The sequence below is a fragment of the Salvia splendens genome, chromosome 20 (assembly GCF_004379255.2).
Source record: "Salvia splendens isolate huo1 chromosome 20, SspV2, whole genome shotgun sequence".
NCBI lineage: Eukaryota > Viridiplantae > Streptophyta > Magnoliopsida > Lamiales > Lamiaceae > Salvia > Salvia splendens.
In genome coordinates, this window is record NC_056051.1 from 22,460,805 (window position 1) to 22,486,638 (window position 25,834).

At 36.5% G+C, this 25,834-nt stretch overlaps 1 protein-coding gene and 2 long non-coding RNA genes across 5 annotated transcripts; 1 reads left to right on the top strand and 2 right to left on the bottom strand.

The window, feature by feature from the left end:
- Positions 1–56: 56 nt before the first annotated feature.
- Positions 57–5,485, bottom strand: LOC121781109 (rop guanine nucleotide exchange factor 14-like). Of its 3 annotated transcripts, none has more exons than XM_042178806.1 (8): positions 5,117–5,485; positions 4,090–4,217; positions 1,938–2,309; positions 1,712–1,866; positions 1,549–1,623; positions 1,194–1,463; positions 781–1,119; positions 57–551 (listed from the first exon to the last, which is right to left on the bottom strand). In XM_042178806.1, the coding sequence occupies exons 2-8, from the start codon at positions 4,163–4,165 to the stop codon at positions 174–176; spliced, it is 1,665 nt and encodes a 554-aa protein (XP_042034740.1). In that variant the 5' UTR covers positions 4,166–4,217; positions 5,117–5,485; the 3' UTR covers positions 57–173. The 3 variants fall into 3 exon arrangements, with proteins under 3 accessions (XP_042034740.1, XP_042034741.1, XP_042034742.1); XM_042178807.1 differs by lacking the exon at positions 5,117–5,485 and adding an exon at positions 4,726–5,076; XM_042178808.1 differs by lacking the exons at positions 4,090–4,217; positions 5,117–5,485 and adding an exon at positions 2,899–3,007.
- Positions 5,486–12,520: 7,035 nt separating this feature from the next.
- LOC121782974 lies at positions 12,521–14,570 on the bottom strand. Its single transcript, XR_006046497.1, has 2 exons — positions 14,279–14,570; positions 12,521–13,250 (listed from the first exon to the last, which is right to left on the bottom strand). It is a non-coding gene; the product is annotated as an uncharacterized LOC121782974 (long non-coding RNA).
- A 7,513-nt stretch (positions 14,571–22,083) lies between these two features.
- Positions 22,084–24,199, top strand: LOC121782956. Its single transcript, XR_006046490.1, has 2 exons — positions 22,084–22,912; positions 23,300–24,199. It is a non-coding gene; the product is annotated as an uncharacterized LOC121782956 (long non-coding RNA).
- The last annotated feature ends 1,635 nt before the right edge of the window (positions 24,200–25,834 follow it).

Consider the following 25,834-nt stretch of genomic DNA (forward strand, 5'->3'; position numbering starts at 1 on the left):
CAGAAAGAACAATTAAATCACATGATAGCTTTCTTGGATTAAAATGGATTATTAACTAAATTCAAAACCTATTTTCATGACAAACATATATGAATGTATTCTTGGAACCATGTGTTTCAAAATGTGAGCCCACATAACAGGGAGTGTTATTTACATAGATTATGAGTTGGTATCTAGGAGAATTTTGACCACACAAACTGCGGACTGCCGAAGCACCAAACTCGGTTCCGGCTAGGCGTCACACTGCTCACCAAGCTTATCTTAGCTTTGCCGCAATGAGTGTCGACATCGGAAACATCGCTGCCTGAGTCGCAAAGTTTCTTCACATCCACAGCGTTCAACTGGTGAATGAGGGAGTGCCTGACGCGGTCGAGCATCGGGCTGTCCGTGATACCCGGAACTCTAGCTCCGACGAGATGCGACATCGCCACCGGAGAGTTGGGATTGCTAGTTATGTCTTCTTGAAGAATGTCTCCTAGCCGTGACAGAATGCTGAATGCTAAGTTAGATACAACTCGGGAGTAAGCTTCAAGAATCGAGTGCCCCACATCCTACACATTTTTCAACAATCAACATTAGTAAGAGGCTCACTTTAACTTGAGCTCAAGTTTTAAGAAATGTAATGGAAAGTAAATAGAAAACGGTATAGGAAGGCGAGTCCTAGTTTTATAATAAAATGCGAGTGAGATTAAGTTAGTGGAATGAGCGAATCAGACATTTTCACTGACGAAAATGGAAAATTGGACAATTAATGGTGGAAGAATATATTGTATTGCATACCTTGCCATACTGGATTTTTGTGACATCTAGGAATGTCTGAGGAAGATTTGGATACTTGCTCTTGAGCTGCAGCAGCAGTAGTTCGGCTCGGTTCGTCAACCATTCCATCTTATCGAGTTCTACTTTAACGAAAGACCACGACGTTCGAATTGGGGACTTCCCGTTGCCTTGCTCCGCCACTCTCTCCTTCCACGCGAGTATAGCAGCTTCCAGTCGGTTGATGGCATCGAGAGCACCGTGCTCGGATTTCAGATTCAGGCAGCTGATCATATCCTCGGTAGACAGACACTCTGCAGTCAGGATCCTGTACAGTTCCTCTCCGAGGCTCGCCCTCCCCGACTGATACAGGCAACAATTTCAGTATATCGGGCATTTTTAATCATGTAGACGTATACGAGAGAGTGCGAACGTACCTTTGAGAGCGCGTCGCGGATGGTGGCAGGGATCGGCATATCAGCCAAGACACTCTCGTTGATGGCTTTCGCAGCTTTGAACACTTGAAAGATCAGTTTGCCTTGATGCAGCAATCTCTTTCTTTCTATCTCCGAGAGGCCGACTGTGGGCACTCGTGGGGAAGGAAGCCACCACCGCGTGCTCTGTCCAGCGCTTCGGCTCTTTCCTTCAGCTCGGCTGCCCACCTCTGCATACCAGAATTCGGTATTCACCATCGAGTCGAGCATTTCCTGGTGGTTTCGGAGACCAAAGAGGTAGAGTGAGAATGACTAGTGAAAAATGAAGATCGTTTTTTCAAGTGGAGAAACAACATACAATGAGCATGGAATCCAGTTTCCGAAGTGCTGGAAGGTTCACGTGGATGTCGGCTCGAGCTTTTGGAGTCATGATCTGCACGTAGCAACGAGACAGAAGATCAAACCCGTATCCGTGATGCAATCACGTATCGTTCACGGATAGGGCTAAAACACATACATACCTCTAAAGTTTGGCCATTGGCTTCGTTTTGCTTTGCAGGAACCAGCTCGACCATATAGTTCGTTGGGGCGAGCAGCCATTCCATTTCCCTTCGCCATTCGCTCTTCCTCTCCTCTGGCAACGGCTCCAGCTTCCAAAGCTCACCAAAGACAGATGCTGCAAGTTTTTCACCAAAATTTGTCATCAGCGACATTTTGACAAGAACCTAAACGCGTAACGGTTTTTACCTGCTAGACTATTGATAGCATTCGACAGCGCTAATGCTGTTGAGACGCCCCTTTTCCCACCGGTAACATCCTCCCCGAGCAACAGCTTAGCAAACTTTTCTTTCATTGTTTCGACATCTGAGAATTTGTGTGGCTTTACATTTGCAAGGGTCGGACGAAGGGTTGCTGTGAACTTCCACTCATCTTGACACTCATCGTCTTTCTTCATTATCGTCCGTAGAGAGGAGAACGATCCGAAAGCATTAGTGCTGGACGAGCAGCTCGAGTCATCATCATCAAAGGAGTCAGTGACACAGCCTTCCCCTCTGCTGGTGCCACTATCGTTATCGAACGAATGAATGCAGCTCTCAAGACCATTATACGTCGTCATCCCTGAACACACACCATATAAACAAAACTGTCAGCGTGGAACGAGAAACACTATATCTGGGCCTCAAAACATCGCTTTGTGAGTACACTAGTTCGAGATTCTTTCAAGAAAAGGTTTGATTTATATGCTACTTTATCTGTCCAAACTTCCATTACAACACAGCATAGTAACTTAGTGAATAGATTCACAACAAGGCTTTGTCTCCAACAGAAGTAGATCACTTTAAACTACAGCATTCGCCTTCGGCCTAGAGGTAAGAACGCTGAATTTTGCTAGCGCGATTAATTAACATACAAACAGTACGTCTCGGTTGATGCCATTCTTTTCTTAGATTACTTAAGCATATCCAGATGCAAAAATTGAATGAGTGCTGAAGGTTTTGACTTATCACCTGACATAAATAACACGGCACACATTGTAACTTAAAACTGACAAAAACGCAACAGTTTGATATAAAAGACACATTTGCAAATACATCAAAAACAACTGGAGAAACCAGGCTACACTATAACGTAAATCACGCGGGATTGTTTTTTTTTCGATTTTTTCGTCTTATAGTAGTTAGAATTAGCAATCAGCGGCCGAACTTACTGAAGAGATCTCAGTAGTGATAATTTTAAATTTGCAACAAGCATAAAAGTCCATATCTGAGAGAGCATAAAAACAAGGTGATCTGAGATGGACTGAACATGGAGATATAATTCTTCAGGAGATGTAGATCCAAACAGAAACCATTTAAATTTGAAAAAAGTAGATGTCAGAAGACAATGACTTTTTATTTGTCCCAACAAATGTGAGTCATGGTTTTTAATGATTAAAGAATTAGGGTCCATACAAACTCAATAGTTCCTCCATCACTAAGAGCTATTGAAAAATCTCTTTCACACCAGTAAAAGGGAACAGAAAACTTTTCCCCTCACACTCTCCTCTACCCCATTTCAAACACCAAAAAGCAAGTATTTTGAAATCTTTGGGGGCCATGAAATTGACCAAGCAAGTTAAATGGCATCAAAGAAAAAAGCGCCCTTCTCACAAATAAAAAAGAAAAAAATGAATTTATAATAGTCTAAGTATCAGTTAGATTTGACCAATAATGCTAGGATTTCTTGTTCAGTGGTGTGGCATTGAACTACTTCTTGCAGGGTGAAATAAATGTATAATAAATAAGACTCAACCCCACATGGCTAAATGTGCACAAAATGCAGAGTGATAGGCTTATATGTTTTGCTACTAATATTATATTTTTGGGTTACTTATCTTCTAGGGACTTGACCAATTAATATTAGGAAGGGGGCACATTCCCAAACACTCCAAGAAATTTCCTCATTTGAAGAGCTTTAAGCCCCAAGATTCAATTTTTTTGTCAAATGCATAATCTTATATTGATAGACACACATGGGGTAGGTAATGAGATGCATAGCAACCAATCCATGACTTTTTAAAAACTTTGTATTTAGATTCCAAATAAAATAAAACTCAGTTATGACCCACCATGACAAGTTGTCCTATACACATATATCAAGCATTTCCAATTATGCATCCTATTTCTGGTCATTCATGTTTCAATCTCGTATGTTCCGGGATGCATTTACCTCTACGTGTAATGTACGCTATAGGAAGGAGACGAACCAGACCGGAAAGAGTGCCAGTATTTCAAACAATGTGAAACAGAAAAACAGCTCTGCTTTACACAGTTTATGAGCATCAGAGAATCTATCCACACATCATGGTTTTGTATTTTGAAAAAAAATACTCCATATTAAATTGGGGAAAGAAAATTACTTTCTTGTTCATCAAAGTCATTGCTCATATCTCTTATGTTTCTCGTACAACAAGCTAATCTCCTCCTCATGATCATCGTTGTGTCGGTATCCTTTTCGATAAAAATATGATTTTTATAAACCACCTTCCTGCATAGAGAAAGAGATAGTATATAATTAATTGCATGATATATTGATGTTGAGGTTTCTTTAGCAATAAATAATGTGAGATTTTTTTCTAAAATGAAACGAAACAGGTCAACAAAGGAAGAAGATTCTTCCAAAATGTAGAAGGCGAGTAACATCATGATTATTACTCCATATGTAAATCAAAGGTACTTACTTGAAAAAACTAGTTAACAAAATGTAAATTCAGTCACAAATATTGTTGGGACTGTATAACAAGAATCAGCACTATTAAAAACACTATATTTCATAGGAGAAAACAAAAAAGAAATAATGGGATAACCAAATTTTGCGGCGATTTGCCCCCTCTTCAAATCCAAATTGAACCAAAAACAAATTAATTAATCAATCCCAATGCTATTAAGTTGACTCATGAACTCAACTCAGTGAGCTAGGAGTGGAGTGCACGATAACATAAAATGAAAGTTAGAAAAATGGAATCTTGCAGGTAAAAAGTGTGTTAAAAAATAACCTTTGACGTAATGAAGCAAGCTTTTTTCACAGAAGGAATAGGTCAAAAAAAGGGAGGTTTCATTGTATGTCAGTACTCTGCAACACAGCTTTGACTGTGCATGAAAAATTAAATATGATTAAATCTACTCGAGAAAAAAAAAAGTGAGAAATACACACGCACACAGAACGTGTGTTTGTGGTGAAAAAAAAATCAGTGAATCATGAAAGAGACGCAGTAAAGATCGAATCTTTATATGAAATTTCACATTTTGGAAGGTAGAAAAAAGAAAGTGAAATAAACACAAGATAGAGGTTGAGCTCATTAATCACATTTGAAGTAAAGATCGAATCTTTATATGAAATTTCACCCTTTACACAAAACCCAGAAGAACATAGAGAGAATGGTGTACCTTTCTGATGGCAGCAAAGAAAACCCTCTTGTTTGATGATGAATGCAACTAAAAATAAATGCTTGTTTCAAGAAAACCAGTCTTCCCCTATGGATTAAATGAAGGCAGTAGATAGGTAAAGAATCCCAAAAAATTTAGAGGGTGAAATCACAATCAGAAGCAGTAAAATGGGAGGTAGAAAAAAGGAGTCTTTAGAAATGGTGGAAAAGGAAATGAAAGAAATAAATGGGAGTAATGTTGTAGCGTCAGAGACAGACAAAGGAGAGTAGGAATTGGGCAAGAGCAAGAACTATAGTAAAAATATAGAGCTATGACTGCATTTATTACATTAGTGTGTGTGTGTGTGTGTGTGTGTGTTTTGGTGATGGAAATGAGAGTGTAGGGAATTGAGGAAGTGAAGCACAAATCTAAATATATAAGTACTTAATTTACCTTGATTAACTCTTTACCACTCGGTAAGAAGGTGTTAAGGAAGAAGATTAACTACAGTAATTATATTGGATTACATAATAAATGGGTATGACATGAAATGAATTGATAAAAGGAAACACGTTATGGAAAATGAGAAACATAATCAAATTATTGAATGGATTAATGGAACATTTATTGTTAAGTTATTAGCTTTCCTGTAATGTTTAGGCCATCCGCAATGGGCGGACGATGGCACGCCCGATGGCGCGCATCGTCCGCGCCATCGATCGTCCGCGCCCATTGCGGATACGGACGATAGGTCGCGGACGATCGTCGCGGCCGATACTAAGGGCGCGGAGGATGGCGCGCCCGATGCCTATCGTCCGCGCCATCGTCCGCCCCATTGTGGCGTACACGGACGATGGCTGCGGACGATAGGCATCGGGCGCGCCATCGTCCTCCCCATTGTGGCGTACACGGACGATAGGTCGCGGACGATGGCACGCGGTTTGGTTGTTTTATAAATAGAGTTCATTCGTTTTACATTTCATTTCACAATTTCACTTTCGAAACTTACATTTACATAATTACTACGAAATGGCTTCAAGTCCAAATAGTCCTATGTTTAGTGGAAGATCCGATATTCGCGAACAACCAGAGGCAGTTCGCGTACTGGGAGCGCATCGCCGACCTCTACAATGCGGCCAAGCCGCCGAACGCGTACAAGCGCAAGCGTGAGCAACTCCGCAAGCACTGGGATCAAGTGAAGAAGCAAGTGAACTTGTACGCGGCGGAGTTCGAGAAGTGCGCGCGGGCACAGGGGAGCGGCGAGAGCTGGGAAGACGTGCGTGCTAAAGCGATATTGTCGTACCGGTCGATGTTCGGCGAGTTCAAGCACGAGGCCATCTGGACGCTTTTGAGGGACAAGCAGAAATTCCAAGGTGGAATTCTGCACACTAGTGCGCCAAAGAGGATGAAGACCACCGAAGTTGGTGGTTACACGAGCAGCGGCAGCGGCAATCAACCGGTTGACCTCAACCGGTTGTACGTGGACGACAGCGGTTCCGGCACACCGATGTCCTCCCGACGTCCTCCCGGCGTCAAGGCTGCGAAGGCCAAAGGGAAGGCGGCCGCGACCTCATCCTCGACCGCTGCAACCCCACCTCCGCTCCCGGAAATGCTCCCGCCCCAGGCAGCCGAAGTGTATTCGTCGTTGGCGACAGCGTCGATGGCGAGGACGTTGTTGGAGACGCACAAGGCCCTCAAGAAGTGTACCGACCCCGACGAAGCCGAATACCTCCGGGCATTGATAGATGAACTGCGTCGGAAGTTGGGAATTGCACCGACTTAGTTTTTTTTTTTGTAAGTTGAACGGTGTAACTTCTTTTTTTATTAATGTGTCCCCGTTTGTTATTTCGACCTTTTTATTTACTCGTTATTAATTGTTAGTTGAAAACATTTAAATCAATTAAACAAATAAATAAAATGATGATGTGGCGCGCCATAGGGCGCGCCTTAGGGCGCGCCTTAGGGCGCCCCACTGCAGGTGGGGAGGTAGGAGGATAAAACTGCTGACGTGGCGCGCCATAGGGCGCGCCTTAGGGCGCGCCTTAGGGCGCCCCATTGCTAATGCCCTTAGTGATTAAATGTGTCAAAATGATTACATATTTTGATTAACAATTTTGAATTATTGGGGCCTACAATGTGCAGCGTTGTGTTGTTCCTTTTTTTGTGTACTTACTATATAATCTTTGTCCATATGCACCTATAGTTTTGAATTATTATTGCATTTTACATTAGTAGTGTAACGTGTTTGTCATAGTAATTCAAATGCTTAAATTAGATATAAAATCGGACAGTCACCCAATTTGTACTGTACTTGTTAATAATTATCATTCAACAACACAATATACATGATACAAGTACGTTACTATGGTTATTTGTTGAAAGGAAAATGACAAGTTTGTACAACTTTATTACTCATTGGATTCACAATTTTTTTTATATAAAAAAATGCTTAGAGTTAAAATTATTGAACAATAAACTAGCAGTACAAAAGCAAAATTGTCAAACAATAAGTAGCAATATATAAAAAGCACTTCAAAACTAAAACAATAACAAAAAACTAATGAAATCAATATATACAAAAGCAAATGTTCAATAATAAAAATACATCACAAAAGTATTCAGTCAAGCAAACTAACAAGAAGAAAAAAAATACCGGGGAAGGTAAACAAAAGCTTGCTGGGATTGATATCAATATTCACTCAAGAATCTATCCCCTTTGCTCACATGTATATGGGATAAATCAAGACTTGTAAATATGCTCATATGCATTTAATTAATTTATAGTAGTAATATTTTTCATACAAAATAAATTATCAAAGTCAAAATTGGTGAACAATTATTGTGGATTATATACATTATGGGCATTTAATTAATTTATAGCGAGTAGTAATATTTTTCATATAAAACATATTATCAAAGTCAAAATTGGTGAACAATTATTGTGGTTTATATAAACAAATTAGTTTATATACAGACTCACTAAAGAACCTTCAACTTTTTATTTAGGCTTAAATTTTATAACAGTAATTTTTTAGTTTTACTATTCAAATAAACAAATTAGATTTCCAGACTGCAATAATATCTCTATTAAAACTATGACGAGACTTGCAACCTTGGTCATATTATAGCCACTCCAAAAGATTTTTGAGCATTGGCAATTTGGCTTACGGATATACGATCCGTAGAAAAGAATTTAAATTAGAGATATATTACATTTTTTTTAATGAATTATACGTATTTACTTTTGTCTTCGTTAATGCTAGAATAGATACTAATATATGAAATTTAAATTCATTTGGTATCCTTTTCAAAATCAGCTCTCATTTTTCAATTTTATCATTATTTTGTTATTCGCTAATTTTACATAACATTCAGAAAATTGAAATAAAAATTAATATTACTACGTGATCAATATTTATCTTCAGAAGATTATTGTTTCATAAATACAAAAAAATAGAGTTCTAGAACTAATTCAGTCCTTTCAGAAAAAAAAAATTTGAAATGCATTTAATCTGTCAAATTAAACAATCACGGAGTGATATTTTTAGAATTTTTGAACAATAAAGAACTTTCTACTGTCAAATTAATAATCATATTAAATGATTTTGGAGTGTTTATCCATCCATTTGCAGTCGAATTCAAAATGAGATAGCCGAATTAAATTTGTTTTGTATTACAATTATTTAGAATGCCCCAAATTGAAAAACAAAGACAGATTCTTGATAAAAAGGTGGATATAAGATAAAGAGTTCATCTCACATCAAAAGGTTGAATATTGTTGCCGTGGAACAGCCAGAACTAGGGAGGTTCAGTGTAGCCCGCAACATGTGGGCTGGTTCGAATAGGCTGCTAATTTTACAGGGTTAGGGCTAGAAATTTCAAGCATGATAAAATCAAAACCCGATAAACTCGCAACCCGTTAGAGCCTTACCCGAAAACACGATGGGCTGGCCCGAAAATCTGATAAAATTTCTATTATTCTATTTTTTTACTCCTAATTCGACACTTCATTAACTAATTTTATGATATAGATAACTAAAAAAAATACTCCCTCCATCCGTGATTAAATGTCTCATATTTGACCGGCACGGGTTTTAAAAAATTGTTTGACTTTAGGCCATCCACATCTATGTCTCAATACTGTCTCATCCCTTAATTATTCATGGGCCCCACTACACTTTTTACCCCATCTTTTAACTAAGAGACAACATTTGCAAACCTCCATCTCTTAACCATCTCATCCATTAACTATTCATTCAATTTCATTTTTTTATTTTTATTTCCAACAAATTCAATTAATAAAAACACACTTCATTAAATAAAAGAAAATTACAATTTAAAATCCTAAAAAATATAAAAAACACATAATTAAAATCTTTAAAAAATAAATAAAAAAGACATAATTTAAAATACTAGAAATTAAAAATTGCACACTTAAATTATAAAAATTACTTCGCCTGCGAATCATCTCCCGAAGGCTGGCGATGCACCCGTTTGAGGCGGAATACCAAGTTGTCTTGCTAGATACGCAATGCTGGCAATATGGGCTTGATATTGGTCAGGCGTCATGCGGAAAGTGTCAGCCATCGTGGCGGTGAAGTACATGGACATTAGGGAGGGCGGCGGCGTGCCTTGGTTTGGCCCTCCCTGCGCGAGCTCTAGCCGCCTTCGCCGTCTTGTTCCCTTGCGGCCGACGCGTGTACCGGAGGAGCCCCCTGCATCGGATGTCGGGAACTCAACCTCTTGCGAGGCGTTGCCTTCCCCGCCCTCACTAGACGAGTATTGGCCACCCGTCGTGTGCTTCGTGCGTTTCGAGCTCGAGCCCGTGCTGGACTGGACACCGCCAGCCCACCTATCAACCTCTTTGACCGACTGCCAAACATAGGCAAATTTGAAACCTTTGCCGGTGTCGGCTTTAAAGACTCGCAAAGCCGCTCTCAGAATGTCGGCTCCACTGGCTCCGCTTTGGTAATTCTCCGTTTCATGCTTGTAGATCCCACAAAATATTTTGATATCTTTGTCGGCTCGCTCAAAATGACTGCAAAGCATCTTCATGTTGCGGCTGAAGGTCCCCCTCAGCTTTTGCTCGTTGTATACGTCGGTGACTTTATCCCAAAAACACTTGCGATATTGTTGATTCTCGACGATGGGATCCTACGACGTGCTGATCCAAGCGTCGAACAGAGCCATCGTCTCCGCGGAGCTGTATGGATGACGGCCTACGTCCTCCACCGCCTCCTCCTCCTCGTTTATGTATCCGCGACTGGCGGAGCTTCCACTGCCTCGTCCTCCTCCTCTTCCGGCTCGTCCTCCTCCGTCTCCTCCTCTTCTAGCTCCGATCGGAAGGTTTTCCAAAGTGTGTTCCTCCAGAATATTCTCCATAATTTGGGATAATCCCTGCGTTTGCCCATACCTCGGGACGGATGGACGATAGTATGCATCAATTGGAAAAGATGGTGTTTGGTACGCCAGCGTCGACGAGCCTTGGGTGCCCGGCGACGAACCGGAACCGGAAGCACCCAAAACATTGTACATGCCCCCCAGTCGACAAACGCGTTCAAGTCGTAGCCGCCCTCGCCGTCGAGTTTCCCTCACCGGACATTTTTGCAGAAATTGGAGAGGAAAGAGAGATGATATGATAGTGATGACAAGAAAAAAAGATGAGAGATAGTGTGTTTGTGTGTAAAATGAAAGAGGTAATGTGAGTATTTATAGAATAAAAAAGAAAAAAAATTAAATTCAAACGGTAATATTACCATTTTAAAATTTTATTTTTTAATTTTTTTTTCAGAAAATTGATTTTTTTTTAAAAAATATTTATTGTGTCAGCATGACGACGCCCACTCGCGGGCGTCACGCCTCGCGCCAGAGCTCGCCAGCTTCATCGCCCCGGAGGGACACGCGATGCGACGGGACATTCGCATCGCCATCTCGATGGTGGCTCGTCTCGCCGAAACGAGTCCCAGCCCGCATCGAGATGGCGATGCAGATGCTCTTATGTAGTAAAAAGGGTAGAAAAATTAGTGGAATGTGGGACCTACTTTTATGTATTGGTTTTATAATAAAATGTGAGTAGAATAAGTTAGTGGAATGTAAGGTCCACTTACCAAATATAGTAAAAGTGAAATGAGACATTTATTGGCGGACGGACTAAAAATGAAAAATGGAACATTTAATGGCGGACGGGGGGAGTATTAAATATACAAATTATATATTGAATTTTTATTAATATTATAATTGTTAAATAAATTAAACTCACTAAAAAATATTTAAATTTCTAAAACATGCATTAAAATTTCACGAAATTTCTTAAATTATTAGTATTTGATCATGTTTATGATTGAGTTTAAACATATATCTCAAATTTATCATAATTAAATATTTTATATTTTATAAATATAACTAATTTTCATCATGATTTATTGCATTGTTCGCATCTTAATCTTAACGGTAGAAACCCGATTAACCCGTTGGGCTAGCCCGAAACCCGAGGTTTTAGGGTTAGAGTTGAACATTTATAACTCAAAAGAAATCACAACTCGGTTAGCCCGCACTCGATTGACCCGTAACCCGAGTAGGATTAGCCCAAAACTCGATGGACCGACCCGATTGACATCCCTAGCCAAAACCGCTAGGCATTCAGCAATACATGCGGTAGATAAAAAAAGGCCAATGCTGATTTTTTTGGAGCTGCGAACGCGCCTATTCGCAGCTCCAAGTTCCACCCCAGGGATCAGGGATTTTATTTTGTGAGCTCACTCTTACATTACATTATACTATATCATGTAAGCTTAAATTTGTCCTTCATATATAACAGTGTTGGATACAAACTTTCGATTACGTTTGTACTTTACATCGGCAATAGATTGAATTGATTTTTTTAATTGAAGTCTCAATTGTAGAGATTACGTTTGTACTTACATCGGCAATAGATTGAATTGATTTTTTTTAATTGAAGTCTCAATTGTAGAATTAGGATAAGACGACTTATAAATATAGAGATACTCACAAAGATTTGTGATCAAATACTAACTTTTTATAGTAATAACTATTAACTAAATATCAATATTGTATATTAAAAATATCAACACAAGGATATAAATTTGTCAATCTTTCTTGTGTTGATAAATTATGTCTTTGTATTTTGTCAATCTTTCTTATGTAGATAAATTATGTCTTTGTATTGATATTTAAATTTACATGTTGTATTGATATAATTATGTCTTTGTGTTGATAATTTTAATACATAGGATTGATAGTTATTAGTTATTACTGTAAATAATTAGCACCTTAGTCCAACCCTAATCACAAATTTCAATTTTTATGATGTTCGAGTAAAATGAACACTATAAATGTTCACAAAATGAGACGTTTTTAACTTTTTATCAGTTCACTATTTTACGATTCTTCTACCATTAATAAAAATGTAAAGAATTAGAAATCCTTCATTATACCCTTAGCCGGCCCAAAATACAAACAAATTACAGGACTAATTCTCATCAGTAGCTCACTCCAACAAGTTATTTTCAGAAATCTAATTATCTCATCAGCTCCTAAAATTGATAACTGCTTAAATCTGATAAGTACACAGTTTGGACAAAAAGAAACATGAATAAAAAGACTATTATGAAAAGAAACTAATGAGTATACGATCCATTTCGCATATCAGCAGTAAAAATGATTAAATAAATAGTAGGAGCAGTAACATTTTTTCTTCCCCATTTTTTTTTGTAGAATATAAATTCATTTATAGCTGCATCCAAGAGATCAATGTAGATATTAATGTAGAAACAATTTATAGGTCAAGAATTTGCACCATAGTCATGCCTTCAGACAGTATCAGTGTATCAATGGATCCGCTGACTTTAGCTCTATGCTTTTCTCTGTCCTTTTACCTGTTTACCATCGTCACACTGAAGAATTGATGAAACTAGTCAGTAGTCACACTAAGGTGAATAATTCAAATTTTCATTCCACACCTCCAACTCTTAAATCCATCATCTTTATGGAGATCTTTTCTTTGATCAAATTCTTGCAAAAATGAAAAATCCCTGTTCATATCAAACTCGTCCACGGCACCACATCACCGAAAACTAATCCAGAAAGATGTGCACGTAGATCATAATCTCTAAGCTATCAATGCCAGGTACCTTCACTTGAAAGCAAAAAATGCAGATGTTGTCTGTGAGAAGTTATTTTAGACTCAAATTACAGTCTAATGAAACTGTAGAATCAATTACAGCACTATGTATTCATTCTAAAAGACAAAAATCTTGGAGCTGTTGATTGTAACAATTGGGGTATTTTATATGCCAAGTGGATGTAGCAGGTATGCAGAACAACATATGTATTACAGGAAAATGCAGTTTAAGAACACAGGTTTGCTAGAAATATGCCCATTATCCTCCCAAGCACAAAAGGGAGCGTGCCATTTTATTCCTTCAGGTCACTAGAAGACACAGTTATGACCCATAACAAAGCCAACATATACTCCACTGCAACGTGAGGAATATTTTTTCAACATGATGGGAAACAACTCACATGATTCACAGAAACAGTCATACTGGAGAAAGAAAGTAGTAAAACTCAAGGATACAATAAAAGCAATGCAATTCACTCAGAGTCAGGCTTCTTAGCTTAATTATCCTTGCAAATCACATTAGGCTTAGGATCATCCATCAGAAAAAATGTATCAACTTTCTGTGAAAAACAGTGCTTTTTCAGTATTACAAGTGAATTCGGAAGAAAAGCTACTACTGTAAAGAGTTAACCTGAAAATTAATGAAATTCAACTAATAAGAATGACACAAGAGTTTGAATCACAAGTTAATGAAAAGCTACTACTGTAAAGAGTTTGAATCACAAGTTAATTAATCATTTCCCTATTATCTACTAATAATTATAATCTGATAAGAAGATGCATCAATCTCAGGTTGCTCAAAACAGCTGAAAGGATCAACTGCTACGGAAATACATACATTAATCCTTTTTTCCAGCAATACAGGAATTAAATTGTCCACAGCTAGAGCTAGTTAGGGGAAAAAAGGCACTAATTTTCTACAGACAAGTGATAATTAGGTATCCGCCAATACAGAGAAATAGGATCTATAATTCGTGCTCAATGCAGAAAAGCAAACAACTCAGATCCGAAAATAAAAAATCGAATTCAAAATTAACACCTACGCCATATCAATCGCAGATCCACGTGAATCCAATAAATAATCATTCACCGCGGCCTCCGATTCAGTTGATGCAAGGCAGGAACCTGATTTTCGCCAAATTGAGCGGCAATCAAATGTTTTTTCACCACGCACACGCATCATGTACGATTGGAGAGCTCAAATTCACCGCAAAATTCACACGCAATCGGCGAATTAAGTTCCCGACCTGCACCAAGCGAACTAGAGGGCGCGGCAACAGAATCCAACACTTTGCTTTGAAGAGTATTCATCCAATAAATCCATAGCCATATCACAGAGAGAGGTGGGATTGCAGGTTGAGAGGTGACGTTGTTAATTTATAGCTGGAGCGGACGCAGCAGATACTGCCACGTATCCGGAATCAACGGCTAGTATGACGTTACAAAAGTAAGCGAAATTAAGATGAAAGTCGTTGGGAGTTGAGAAATAGTTCCTGGATTTGGAGATAATTACGGATAGACCACTGGAGGAGACGCGTGCGTGAACAGTATGAACACGTGCGCGTTATGGGCGACTTTATTCTTTGTTTCTACTTAGAAAAGGTAGATTTTCTACTATTCGTAATAATATAGAATTGATGGAACCTCTTTTTTATTACATTAACTATTCAAAATGAGTAAATTTGATCCGTAATATTTTATAATATCTTTTGAGATCCATTAACTATAAGTTAATATCAATTTAGCTATTTTTTTTACCTATTTTCAATATTTTCATGACCAAAATATCCTTAAGGCAATGAAGGACAATTCAATCTATTTATTCATCATTTTTTCTTTCTTTTAATTTATTTGGGATTAAGTTTAATAGATCTTATACTATTATTATTAATATATACCATACCTTATTTGAATATTATGATATTACTTCTAGTGCTAGTTAATAATATTTTTATATGGTTACATTCTCAATTATTTAGATAAAACTAAGATAAAATATTTTATTTTAATGAAAATCGTAATTTTATTAAACTGAAAATTTAAGTTAATCATAATATATACTACATTGAAATAAAAATTTAATAAAGTAAAAAAAATATGATTCACGAATAGTCAAACGAATAGATATGAAAACTATGAATAATTTTCATGATGTTGTAAATGACCTAATGATAATATTAAGTTGTGACATTGTGATATTAAACAATTGATACTTTGATAGCAACTATTGATTTTTTATTTAATTAAACAATCATAAGTTTGAATTAATCATATATTCAACTAAGAATGTCATTGTCTTTTTTTTATTGAATTGATTATTGATAATTTCAACTAATTTTTTTAGACTACACTAGCTACATAAGAGTAGATAAAATAAAACTTAGCTCTTTGAATTGTTTAAGATTCTATGTATAGCTTTAAGATTTAAAAATTAATATTTCATCTAATAAATTAAACTACTTTTATATACAAATATTGTATAATGTTTACATATATTTATATCTAAGTTATTTCACTATTAATATTAAATATAAAATATAGTACAACGATTTAAAATATTACAAATAAGTAAAACTAAAAGTAAATAATTAATAGTAATAGAATATTAATGTCATTAAGATATTTTTTTAAAAATTAAAATTAGTGTGAACATCTTTTTTGGTACATCAACTATCCCAAGTTACATACTTTAATGAAAATGAGAGGATAAATAAATTGAATTGCCCTCATTAGCCTTGAAGGTACTTTGGTCATGAAAATATTGGAAATAGTAAAAAAGTAGTTGAATTGATATTAACTTATAGTTGATGGACCTTAAAAGATATTATGAAATGTTACGGACCAAATTTGCTTATTTGAGATAGCATATGTACTAAAATAGATATTCCCTCTATAGAATTATATATATTGTACTTGTATTGGATTATCAATTTTTATTTTTTTTCTACACTTTTCTCCTGTTGGTTGGTCCATTTGGAATGGAATCTGATTTATAAATCTATTTCTGCGATTTTTTTTTTGCAACATTCTCTCTTTTTAACTACTCCCTCGGTCCTCCAAATTTTGTTACAATTTAACTAGACACGAGTTTTAAGAAATATAATAGAAAGTGAGTTGAAAAAGTTGGTAGGATGTGGGTCATACTTTTAAAGTATTAGTTTTATAATAAAATGTGTGTGAGAATAAGTTAATGGAATATGAGTCCACTACCATAAATGGTAAAAAGTGAAATGTGACAAATTTTATGGGACGGACGGAAAAAAATGTGATAAAATTTCAAGGACGGACGGAAAAAAATGTGATAAAATTTCAAGGACGGAGGGAGTATATTAAATTAAAGTGGTAAGAAAATATCTAGATATTTTTAGTTGGTTTGGCTTGGTTATAGTACGAGATTTTTTTTCTTTTAAAATGGGACGTGTGGAACATAAACATTTATAGAGTAAAAGCAGTGATGAGTGATGACAGAATGTTGGTTAATGATATTTAAAAAATTAAGTGAAAAGATAATTAAGTAGAGAAAAAATAATTATGTAATATATTGCCAAGAAAATGAGTTGATTCAGAAAAAAAATACAAATTATTTATACGGGAAGGAATAGATTAACTAAATAAGGGGTAATTACACTATACATACAAAATATTTCACCATTGTTTCAAATTAATACAAAAAATTTTAAGTTGACATATATCATACAAAAAGTTTAACTAATGTTCCAAACTAATACACTCCGTCTAAATTACTTAACACCGTTAGTTTTATTTGCTAAATGAGAATTATGCCTATAATACATTTTGTCCAAATCACTTAGCACCATTAGTTTTCTTTACTAAATCATAATTATGCCTACAATATGAAAACATGTACTCAATAAATTCAATATGACAAACTTCATGCAAAGAACACAAATGGAGATACATACATCAACCCATAATTCCCTCTTTAGAATTCCCCATCCAAAATTATTGTTTTAGCTTTCAACTATACACCAATCAAAGACCATTTTCAGTTTATTCAGATGAATATATATATCTACATTAAAATCAAAACCTACATATGGAACTTTCTTTGTGTCTTGCACCATTATTCTCTTGTGCTTTTTTGCTCGAAGATTCCACCATTGCATCGATTTTCAATTACTATTATGCAGACCGCGGGGGAGGTGTAACGAGGCAGCGCCTCCGTATGTGCAAGCGTCACCACCGTCGTCCAATTTTCCCCCGGTTTCAGGATTTTCTCCACCCAACACAGAGCGCCTCGGCCCTCGAAGCTCTCATCGATGTCTTCCACCGCCACCAAAACATCCTTACCTCCATTTATTATCTTCTCCACTTCACGAAATTTCTCTATATAACTAATAATGCTTACAAACTGCAAATCAATGTGGCCGGCGGCGTTAGCTCTGTTTCTTCTCCATGGTGACTGGTGTGGATGAGATTTGTGAGAGAAGAGTTAAAAGAAACACTTATCCGTGTTCTTTGTTATTAGTGTATTGAGGTTTTCATATTGAATGTAGGTTATCGTTATTGAATGGAGATTTTCATATTGCAGATATAATTCTTGATTTAGCAAATAAAACTAACGGTGTTAAGTAATTTAGACGGAGTGTATTAGTTTGAAACATTAGTTAAATTTTTTGTATGATATATGTCAACTTAAAACTTTTTGTACTAATTTGAAACAATTGTGAAATATTTTGTATGTATGATGTAATTACCCCACTAAATAAACAGCTACTCTTTCTGAATGAAAAAAATAAAAACGCTATATATATGGCCTTCAAGTCACCATTTAATCATTTTATTGGTGTATTTAGATTTTATTTATATAAAATATTACTCTTTTCTATTATAGTTGAATTATATTCTTTTATAAATATATTATTATACAGAGTAATTAAATCATTTTCTTTTAATAAAAATTAATATATTTAATCATTCTTATTTTATTTTTATTTAATTATTTTTCTCTTATATTTTATCTTTTTTCATTTATCTACTTTATTATCTTTGCTATTATATTATTTTTGTATTTAATTCAATGAACACCAATTTTTAAAAAAGTCATTTCTAAAAAATGGATTAATCATGCATTCCTTGTTTTCCACCGCTCAATCTTCATGCATTCCTTGCTTAATTGCTTTGCCGACTTCAATATTCAAAATTTCAGACTATACACCTGTTGACAAATGGAGTGAATGTGACCCATTGTAGCAAATAGTCAACAAATATAGATTAAATTGGAATATTATAAGGTGTCATGTTGTTCATAATAAGAATCGGTTGTGAATGCAAATGAAAAGGCATTATCCACGAGTCGGCCACTAGATCTATATAAAAGAAATAGAATCATTATCTTATTAAATTAAAATATAAAAGCGTTATGAAATTTGATAATCATTAAAATTAGAGTTACTGACTTTTGATATTTTATACTCCATCCATCCCATAAAAATTGTGCACTTTCCATTTTCATCCGTCTCATAAAAATATATGCTTTCCATTTTTGGAAAGTTATATCAATTTAATAATGTAGGTCCCACTATCCACTAACTCTACTTTAACTACCATTCTCCTCCCCTCTCTTACTTTATTATACCATTATCATCATCTCTCTTATTTTACCAATTTTATCTTAATTCTTATGTCATTTCATCCGCCCATATTTTTATAGGACGGAGGGAATAGGTTTTTTTCTTAGGTATGTATAAATAATTTTATTATTGTAATTCATATCCCCACTGAAAATTCTTTAAATTATATTAAATATTTTTAGTTTGGTCTCGCTTCCAAATGTAGACTCGTAGAGACGAACTGGCTAGCCAAGTCTATTTATTTTCTCCGTCCTACTATAAGCTACTATATTTACTTTATGGGATGTTCATCTAAAATGAGATTTTCTTTTTTGGAAAACTATACCCAATTACTCTCTTCTAGATTATTTTCTTTCCCATTTTATTCTTTCTCCTATGTCCTACTACTTTATTCTCCTCTAAACATCATTTTTGTATACCTCGTGCCAAAAAAAAAAAAAAAACATCTCCTTATGACGGAACTGGAGAGGTACTTCTTTTGATTACATTCACATTTCCAATTTACCACCATACATGATCTCCTATTCAAAATTCATTATATTTAAAAAAACAGAAGTTTTAATTCATTGTTTTGCAACTACTAACCATCTTCATAAATTTTAAAGGCATGTTTGATAGCCCAGAAAATGTAAGAAATAGGCTCATTTCCTTTTTTTTTCCATGCTTTGATACACTTCCAATTTTTTTGAAGAAGCCCGCAAAATACTTCGGCCCGACAAAGGCCCAAGAGTGTATACCAGCTTATCGGTGGAAACCAATGTTTTAAAAACCGGACCGGCAAGCGAACCGGCGTCATTACTGGTTCACTGGTTCAACCGGTTCACTGGTCGAACCATTGGTTGAACCGGAATACTGTTTAAATATATATATATATATATATATATATATATATATTAGTAAATAATAAAATTTAATCAAATGTTTTATCAATAAATATTATAGTATTATACATTTAATAGTATTGTTATAGAAAACAAGTCTTGTACTATTTTATTAGAATATTTAATGACGTTAAGTATAAATACAATAATAAATTATAATACACAATATTAAAAACTAGTATTAAACTCTATGTATAATTATAAACTCCTATATTATAAAACATTAGTGATTGTAAAAGTATAATTAAAATATAAGAAATATATTAAAATTAACAATTTCTTAAAAGAATATATAAAATTAAAATGAATTATCTTAAAAGAATATAAAATTAAAAAGAATATATTTTTAGTGAATGATAGAATTTTATTAATTTTTTATCAACAAATATAATTAAATATATAGATTATACTAGTAGTAAATTATTGTAAATAAAAAATTTAATATTTATGTATAAAAATAAATAAGTTCATAGTATTATTTTCAAAAAGTAATGCGGCAAAATAATATTATACACAAAGATATATGAATAAACATAAATAAAAAACATATATTTAGTTACTCCTAGTATATAATCAAATAGTAGTAAACTTTTAATATAATTAATCACATATTCTTAATATACATATATACGTATTAAACACGAATTATTAGTTTATATAGATAAAATATTTCGTGTTTAACATATGAAAATAATTTATATTCATATTACTACCAAGAAGTCTTTGTGGTGTAGTGGTAGAATTGTTGGTAAGTTCACCGGGAGGTCTTGAGTTCGACCCCTATCAAGGTCGAAATTTTAGAATAAAATTTTTGAAAAGCATTTGAACCGGTTTCCGGTTCCTGGCCAGACCGATCCGACCGGCCGATTTCGGCGGTTCATGGCGGTTGAACATGTCACTGGTTTTATAGTGCTAACCGGGCCGGACAACCTACCGGTTCGCGGTTGAACCGGTCGAACCGGCCGGTCCGGTCCGGTTTTTAAAACATTGGTGGAAACTTATCGTTGCTTCAACAGATGTTTGTTTTCCATTGCATCAAGAAACAAAATTGCTTCCAAAATTAGCCTTAGGCCATCCGCAATGGGCGGACGATGGCACGCCCGATGGCGCGCATCGTCCGCGCCATCGATCGTCCGCGCCCATTGCGGATACGGACGATAGGTCGCGGACGATCGTCGCGGCCGATACTAAGGGCGCGGAGGATGGCGCGCCCGATGCCTATCGTCCGCGCCATCGTCCTCCCCATTGTGGCGTACACGGACGATGGCCGCGGACGATAGGCATCGTCCGCGCCATCGTCCTCCCCATTGTGGCGTACACGGACGATAGGTCGCGGACGATGGCACGCGGTTTGGTTTTCTATTTAAAGAGCGTTTGTCATTCATTTGTGCATACCTCTACATATTCTCTCTCACAAATCCAACCAATATGAATCCCGGCGACGACACCAATAGTTCTAGTTCCTCTGATGAGTCCAGTAATAGCATAGATATAGCATTAAATGCAGTCGTTGAAACGGCGATGACGCATTGCTATGCGTTGATGCAGCGCCAGGCGGCAGCGGCAGCGGCCTCTGAGCAAGTCCATAGACCTATTCGACATAGGTCGTATATCCGACGCGACCACGCGGAAGCTCACACACGTCTGGTTGAAGACTACTTTGCCGATCAACCGCGATGGGGCCCGGCTGTTTTTCGGCCCGGCCATCGAGTTCACTGCCAACAGACGCCAATACCATATGGGGTACTACTTGGCCGATGGCATCTATCCACGGTGGCCTGTTTTTGTGAAGACGGTTAGCTGCCCAATTGGTGAGAAGAGGGTTTTATTTGCGCAAAAGCAGGAGTCGGCGAGGAAGGATGTCGAGCGGACATTCGGCGTGCTCCAATCACGGTGGGCAATTGTGAAAGGGCCGGCTCGTTTCTGGTTCAAGGATGTCATCGCCGATGTCATATATGCGTGCATAATCATGCACAACATGATAGTCGAGAATGAAGGCGGAAGCATCACCGATTGGAATGAAGATGATCGTGCATCTAGTTTGGCCGGCGCGTCGACCGAGCCACCCGATAGAGGGTTACCGTTAGGCTTCAACGAGGTTCTATCTAGACAGGCCTCAATGCGCAAACCAACAGGATCATGCGCAGCTCATGAACGACATGATCGAAGAAGTGTGGGCTCGCAACCGCCGTTGTTGAGTTCGCGTTTTTTTAATTCGCATTGTAATGTATTAATTTTTATTCAATGAAATGAAGTTTTTGAAATTCGTATTTTAATGTATTAATTTTGTTAAATTCGTATGAGTTTTGTAATAAATATTAAAAAAATGATGATGTGGCGCGCCATAGGGCGCGCCTTAGGGCGCGTCTTAGGGCGCCCCACTGCAGGTGAGGAGGTAGGAGGATAAAACTGCTGACGTGGCGCGCCATAGGGCGCGCCTTAGGGCGCCCCATTGCTAATGCCCTTAATCCCCTCTTCTCTTTTCTCTCTCTCTTCTTGAATTTCCGTCAGATTTACGGCTCTTCTCTTCCATCTTCTCTTCTCTTCTCTTCTCTTCCATCTTCTCTTCTCTTTTTCTCTTCTTGAATTTCCGTCAGATTTACAGCTCTTCTCTTCCAACTTCTCTTCTCTTTTTCTCTTCTTGAATTTCCGTCAACAACACCAAACCAATCCAGAGTTCTCTTCCATCTTTTCTTCTCTTTTACTCTTTCATTTTCGGTCAGATTTACAGCACCAAACCTTCACCTCTTCTGTTTTTCACATTGATTTTGGGTCAGATTTGCAGCACCACTCCATATTCTCTTCCCTTTTTTCTCTCTGAATTTCGCTCAGAGATGCAGCACCACACCACACGATTTTTAGACATCAATTTCTTTTTTACACGAATTTATCTCACTAAAATTGGCCTCTTGTTTGTGTGCAGCCCTATTCTCTGGAAGATTTATTCCCAGAATTGAAGGTTTTTGCATCGTTGAAGAACTAGGGCACATTGTGGTATATTTGATAAAAATAGAAAAGATTAAGGGCAATAATGTCTACACAAGGAATATCTCATTCTTCTAGTGGTGTATCAAACATGCGCTGATTTTTAAAAAGTTTAAAATCGAGAAAAACTTTCCTTCATAGTTTGGTTTATTTTCTGAATTTGTTTATTCTCTTGGATTTTCCAACTTGGGCTATCAAACATACCCTAATGGTAAAGGTAACACGTGAAACTCTTGCTCCATATATATTCATGAAAAGCAGATATCTGTATTATGGTCCCCTTATATGCATAACACATCCTTAGTATAGAACTAGAGACCAAATATTATTCATTGGATCTACTTTTTATGGATGAGATGAGATATTGTACAAATAATTTCTACCATTCATCCTAAGAGCAATTTACTTCATACCAGGGGCTATTTAGTCATAATACATTATTATAAGTTATTTTCATTTCTCGGGTGAAGTTATTTGATTATGAGATGAAGCAATGTAATTATAAGATGGAGAAATTATATCATAAGATGAAGTTATTTATTTTGGACTGTTAAATTTTGGCTCATTTTAACCGAAATGTTTCCATTTCTCGGATGAAGTACAGTGATTATAAGATGAAGTGATTGAACGACGGTAGTGTAGCAGCGGTACGGTGGCACACTACATTGGGGCCGAGTTGCGGGTGAATTTCAACCGGAGACTGACCTCGAGTCGGTGCCTGAATAACAACGTTGTACCGCGAGTAGGGAGGGCCGAGGCGCGACATTGGGAGCCGAGTTATGGCGGTAACTAACGCCGGATGTCACGAATCAAGGGTGGCTAGCTATAAGTTGCTGAGAAGGGAGATTGACGAAGAGGATTTTTCGGATAGCTAGGGTTCGAAATTGGGGGCAGGGATGAGAGTGAATGAGTTTGAGCGAGAGCAGATAGTGTGTGTGTGTGTGTCTGTGTGGGAGAGAGAGAGAGGGGTAGAGAGAGAGAGGCAAAACGTGAGTGAGAGGGGGAATGACGGGTGGCCTGCCGCCACTTGCCGGCGAAGGTAGAGGCACGGTAGAGAGATGCAGTGAGCGAGAGGTAAAAGATGGAGGAGAGAGGTTTTATCCGAAATATTTCTATTTCTCGAGTGAAGTTATTTCATTATAAGATGAAGCACAATGATTATAAGATGAAGTGATTGAATGATGGCAGTGTAGCAGCGGCCGCGGTAGCATACTACATTGGTTCATTTTGAGCGAGAGTAGATAGTGAGAGAGAGAGTAAAAGGCCAGACATGAGTGAGAGGGGGAATGACCGGTGGCCTGCCACCACTCGCCGGCGGAGGCAGAGGCACGGGAGAGAGAGGCAGTGAGTGAGAGGTAGAAGATGGAGGAGGGAGGTAGAATAATTTTTGGGGTGAATCACATATAGAAATAACCAATCTTGTATGTTGATTTCCATTAATACCCTTAAGTAATTATTTTGTAAATAAAATAATGAAATTATGGTAAGTTATATTTGACTACAAGATTATATCAGTCAAGATCATATTATAAAAATGGATGCACATAATTTGTTCTCTAGTTTAGCATTTAAAATTGGTTCGACATTGAATATAATCCTATCTGTATTATTGATATATTGATATCTATATGGATCTCATGATGTGGTCCCTTTTGGGTTAATGGATTGCAATAATCTGAAAAGTGAAAACCATGAATTTATTTGGATCATATATAATGGGCATCCATAGACTGGTATATTTCATCCAAAAATTATTCAAAAATTAAATAACTTATGGATCATAGTTCTCCACGCATAAAGTTATTATACATGCCCCATAATATTAGTTCCAAACATTAGAGCTGCGGGTTGTTGTATAGTTATATGTTTATGGAAATCAAATTAAAATTAAAATCAAGAATAATTCACAAAAGCAAGTAAATTACTCAAATAAGTAGAATATACTAATATGTTTGGTAAAGCATATTTGCTAATATATAATTAGTGTCCACTAAACGTATCAAACATGCAGCTTGGGTTCCTAAATATAAGGATAAATTGGACTTAAATATATTTTCTAGTTTTGATTAAATGTTATAAGAAAAAACAGAGAATAAATTGTACCTACTTTGTTCTAACACTGTATATGGATGTGGCCAATTTGATTTTGGACTTTAATAATCATTCAACCTTGGATTGGATCAGGCCCAAAATGTCAATACTTTTAAATCCACTAACCTAAATAACCCCGGTTTCAAATTTGATTAGGGCTCGTTTGATGGACTATCTATGTTTAGCCCATGATATGTACTCCCTCCGTCCCGCACTACTCGCACGTATTTCCTTTTTGGGCGTCCCAAGTTACTTGCACTCTTTCCATTTTTAGTAAAAATTTTCACCTACAGCCGTCATTTTTGACTTTCCTATACACTCATTCCTTAATCTCCGTGCCGAAAAGGAAATGAGCGAGTAGCTCGGGACAGAGGGAGTATTATGGTATGTGATAGTTATGTATCTAGTTAGTGTGTTTGGTAATTTAATTAAAAAAGTTAGCCCATCATTATTTGTGTTTAGTGCAAAGATAGAATTTCATGGATTAAAATAAGGTGGACTTACTTGAGCCATAAAAATAACCCGGGTAATTCACTAAAACATGTTTTAGCTATAAAAAGAGCTCTTATAATAGTAGAGATCAATCTCAATGTACTTCTTCAAATATTTGTACTGATAAATATAGCTTCAAGTACAATCCTATCAATTCTTCCTAGTACTCCTTGTACTCTAAAAACACTCTGTACGTATCACCATTCACCACACAACCATGATTTTCCAACTATATAAACTGGATCAACAGAAATCTTGAAAAATATAAAACAAAATCTCGATGAAGAAAATGATGCCTTATTGCCTATATTGGTGGTGAAATCCAACGGGGGCAACATGAGAACATATAATTGACGCATCATCAACTTACATGTTCTCAGGTCGCCCCTGTAGGATTTCCATCCACTCTCAACTCATTCACGAGATCATCAGGTTTAAGTCGACACTTTTATTTTAAAATTATATAGTTTGTTTTCTTGAAATTTAATGATTTTTGGCCTATGTTATTTCAGCACAAATATTTATAGTAAATAGAAACAGTTCATGAAAGTTCAAT

What these genes read in the sequence shown, in the direction of transcription:
- LOC121781109 (XM_042178806.1), bottom strand. Translation starts at nt 4,165, where the DNA reads ATGATCATGAGGAGGAGATTAGCTTGTTGTACGAGAAACATAAGAGAT. An exon ending in CCAATGGCCAAACTTTAGAG is followed by an intron (nt 1,624 to 1,711) that starts GTATGTATGTGT and finishes TGCTACGTGCAG; the next exon opens with ATCATGACTCCAAAAGCTCG. An exon ending in AACTGGATTCCATGCTCATT is followed by an intron (nt 1,464 to 1,548) that starts GTATGTTGTTTC and finishes CGAAACCACCAG; the next exon opens with GAAATGCTCGACTCGATGGT.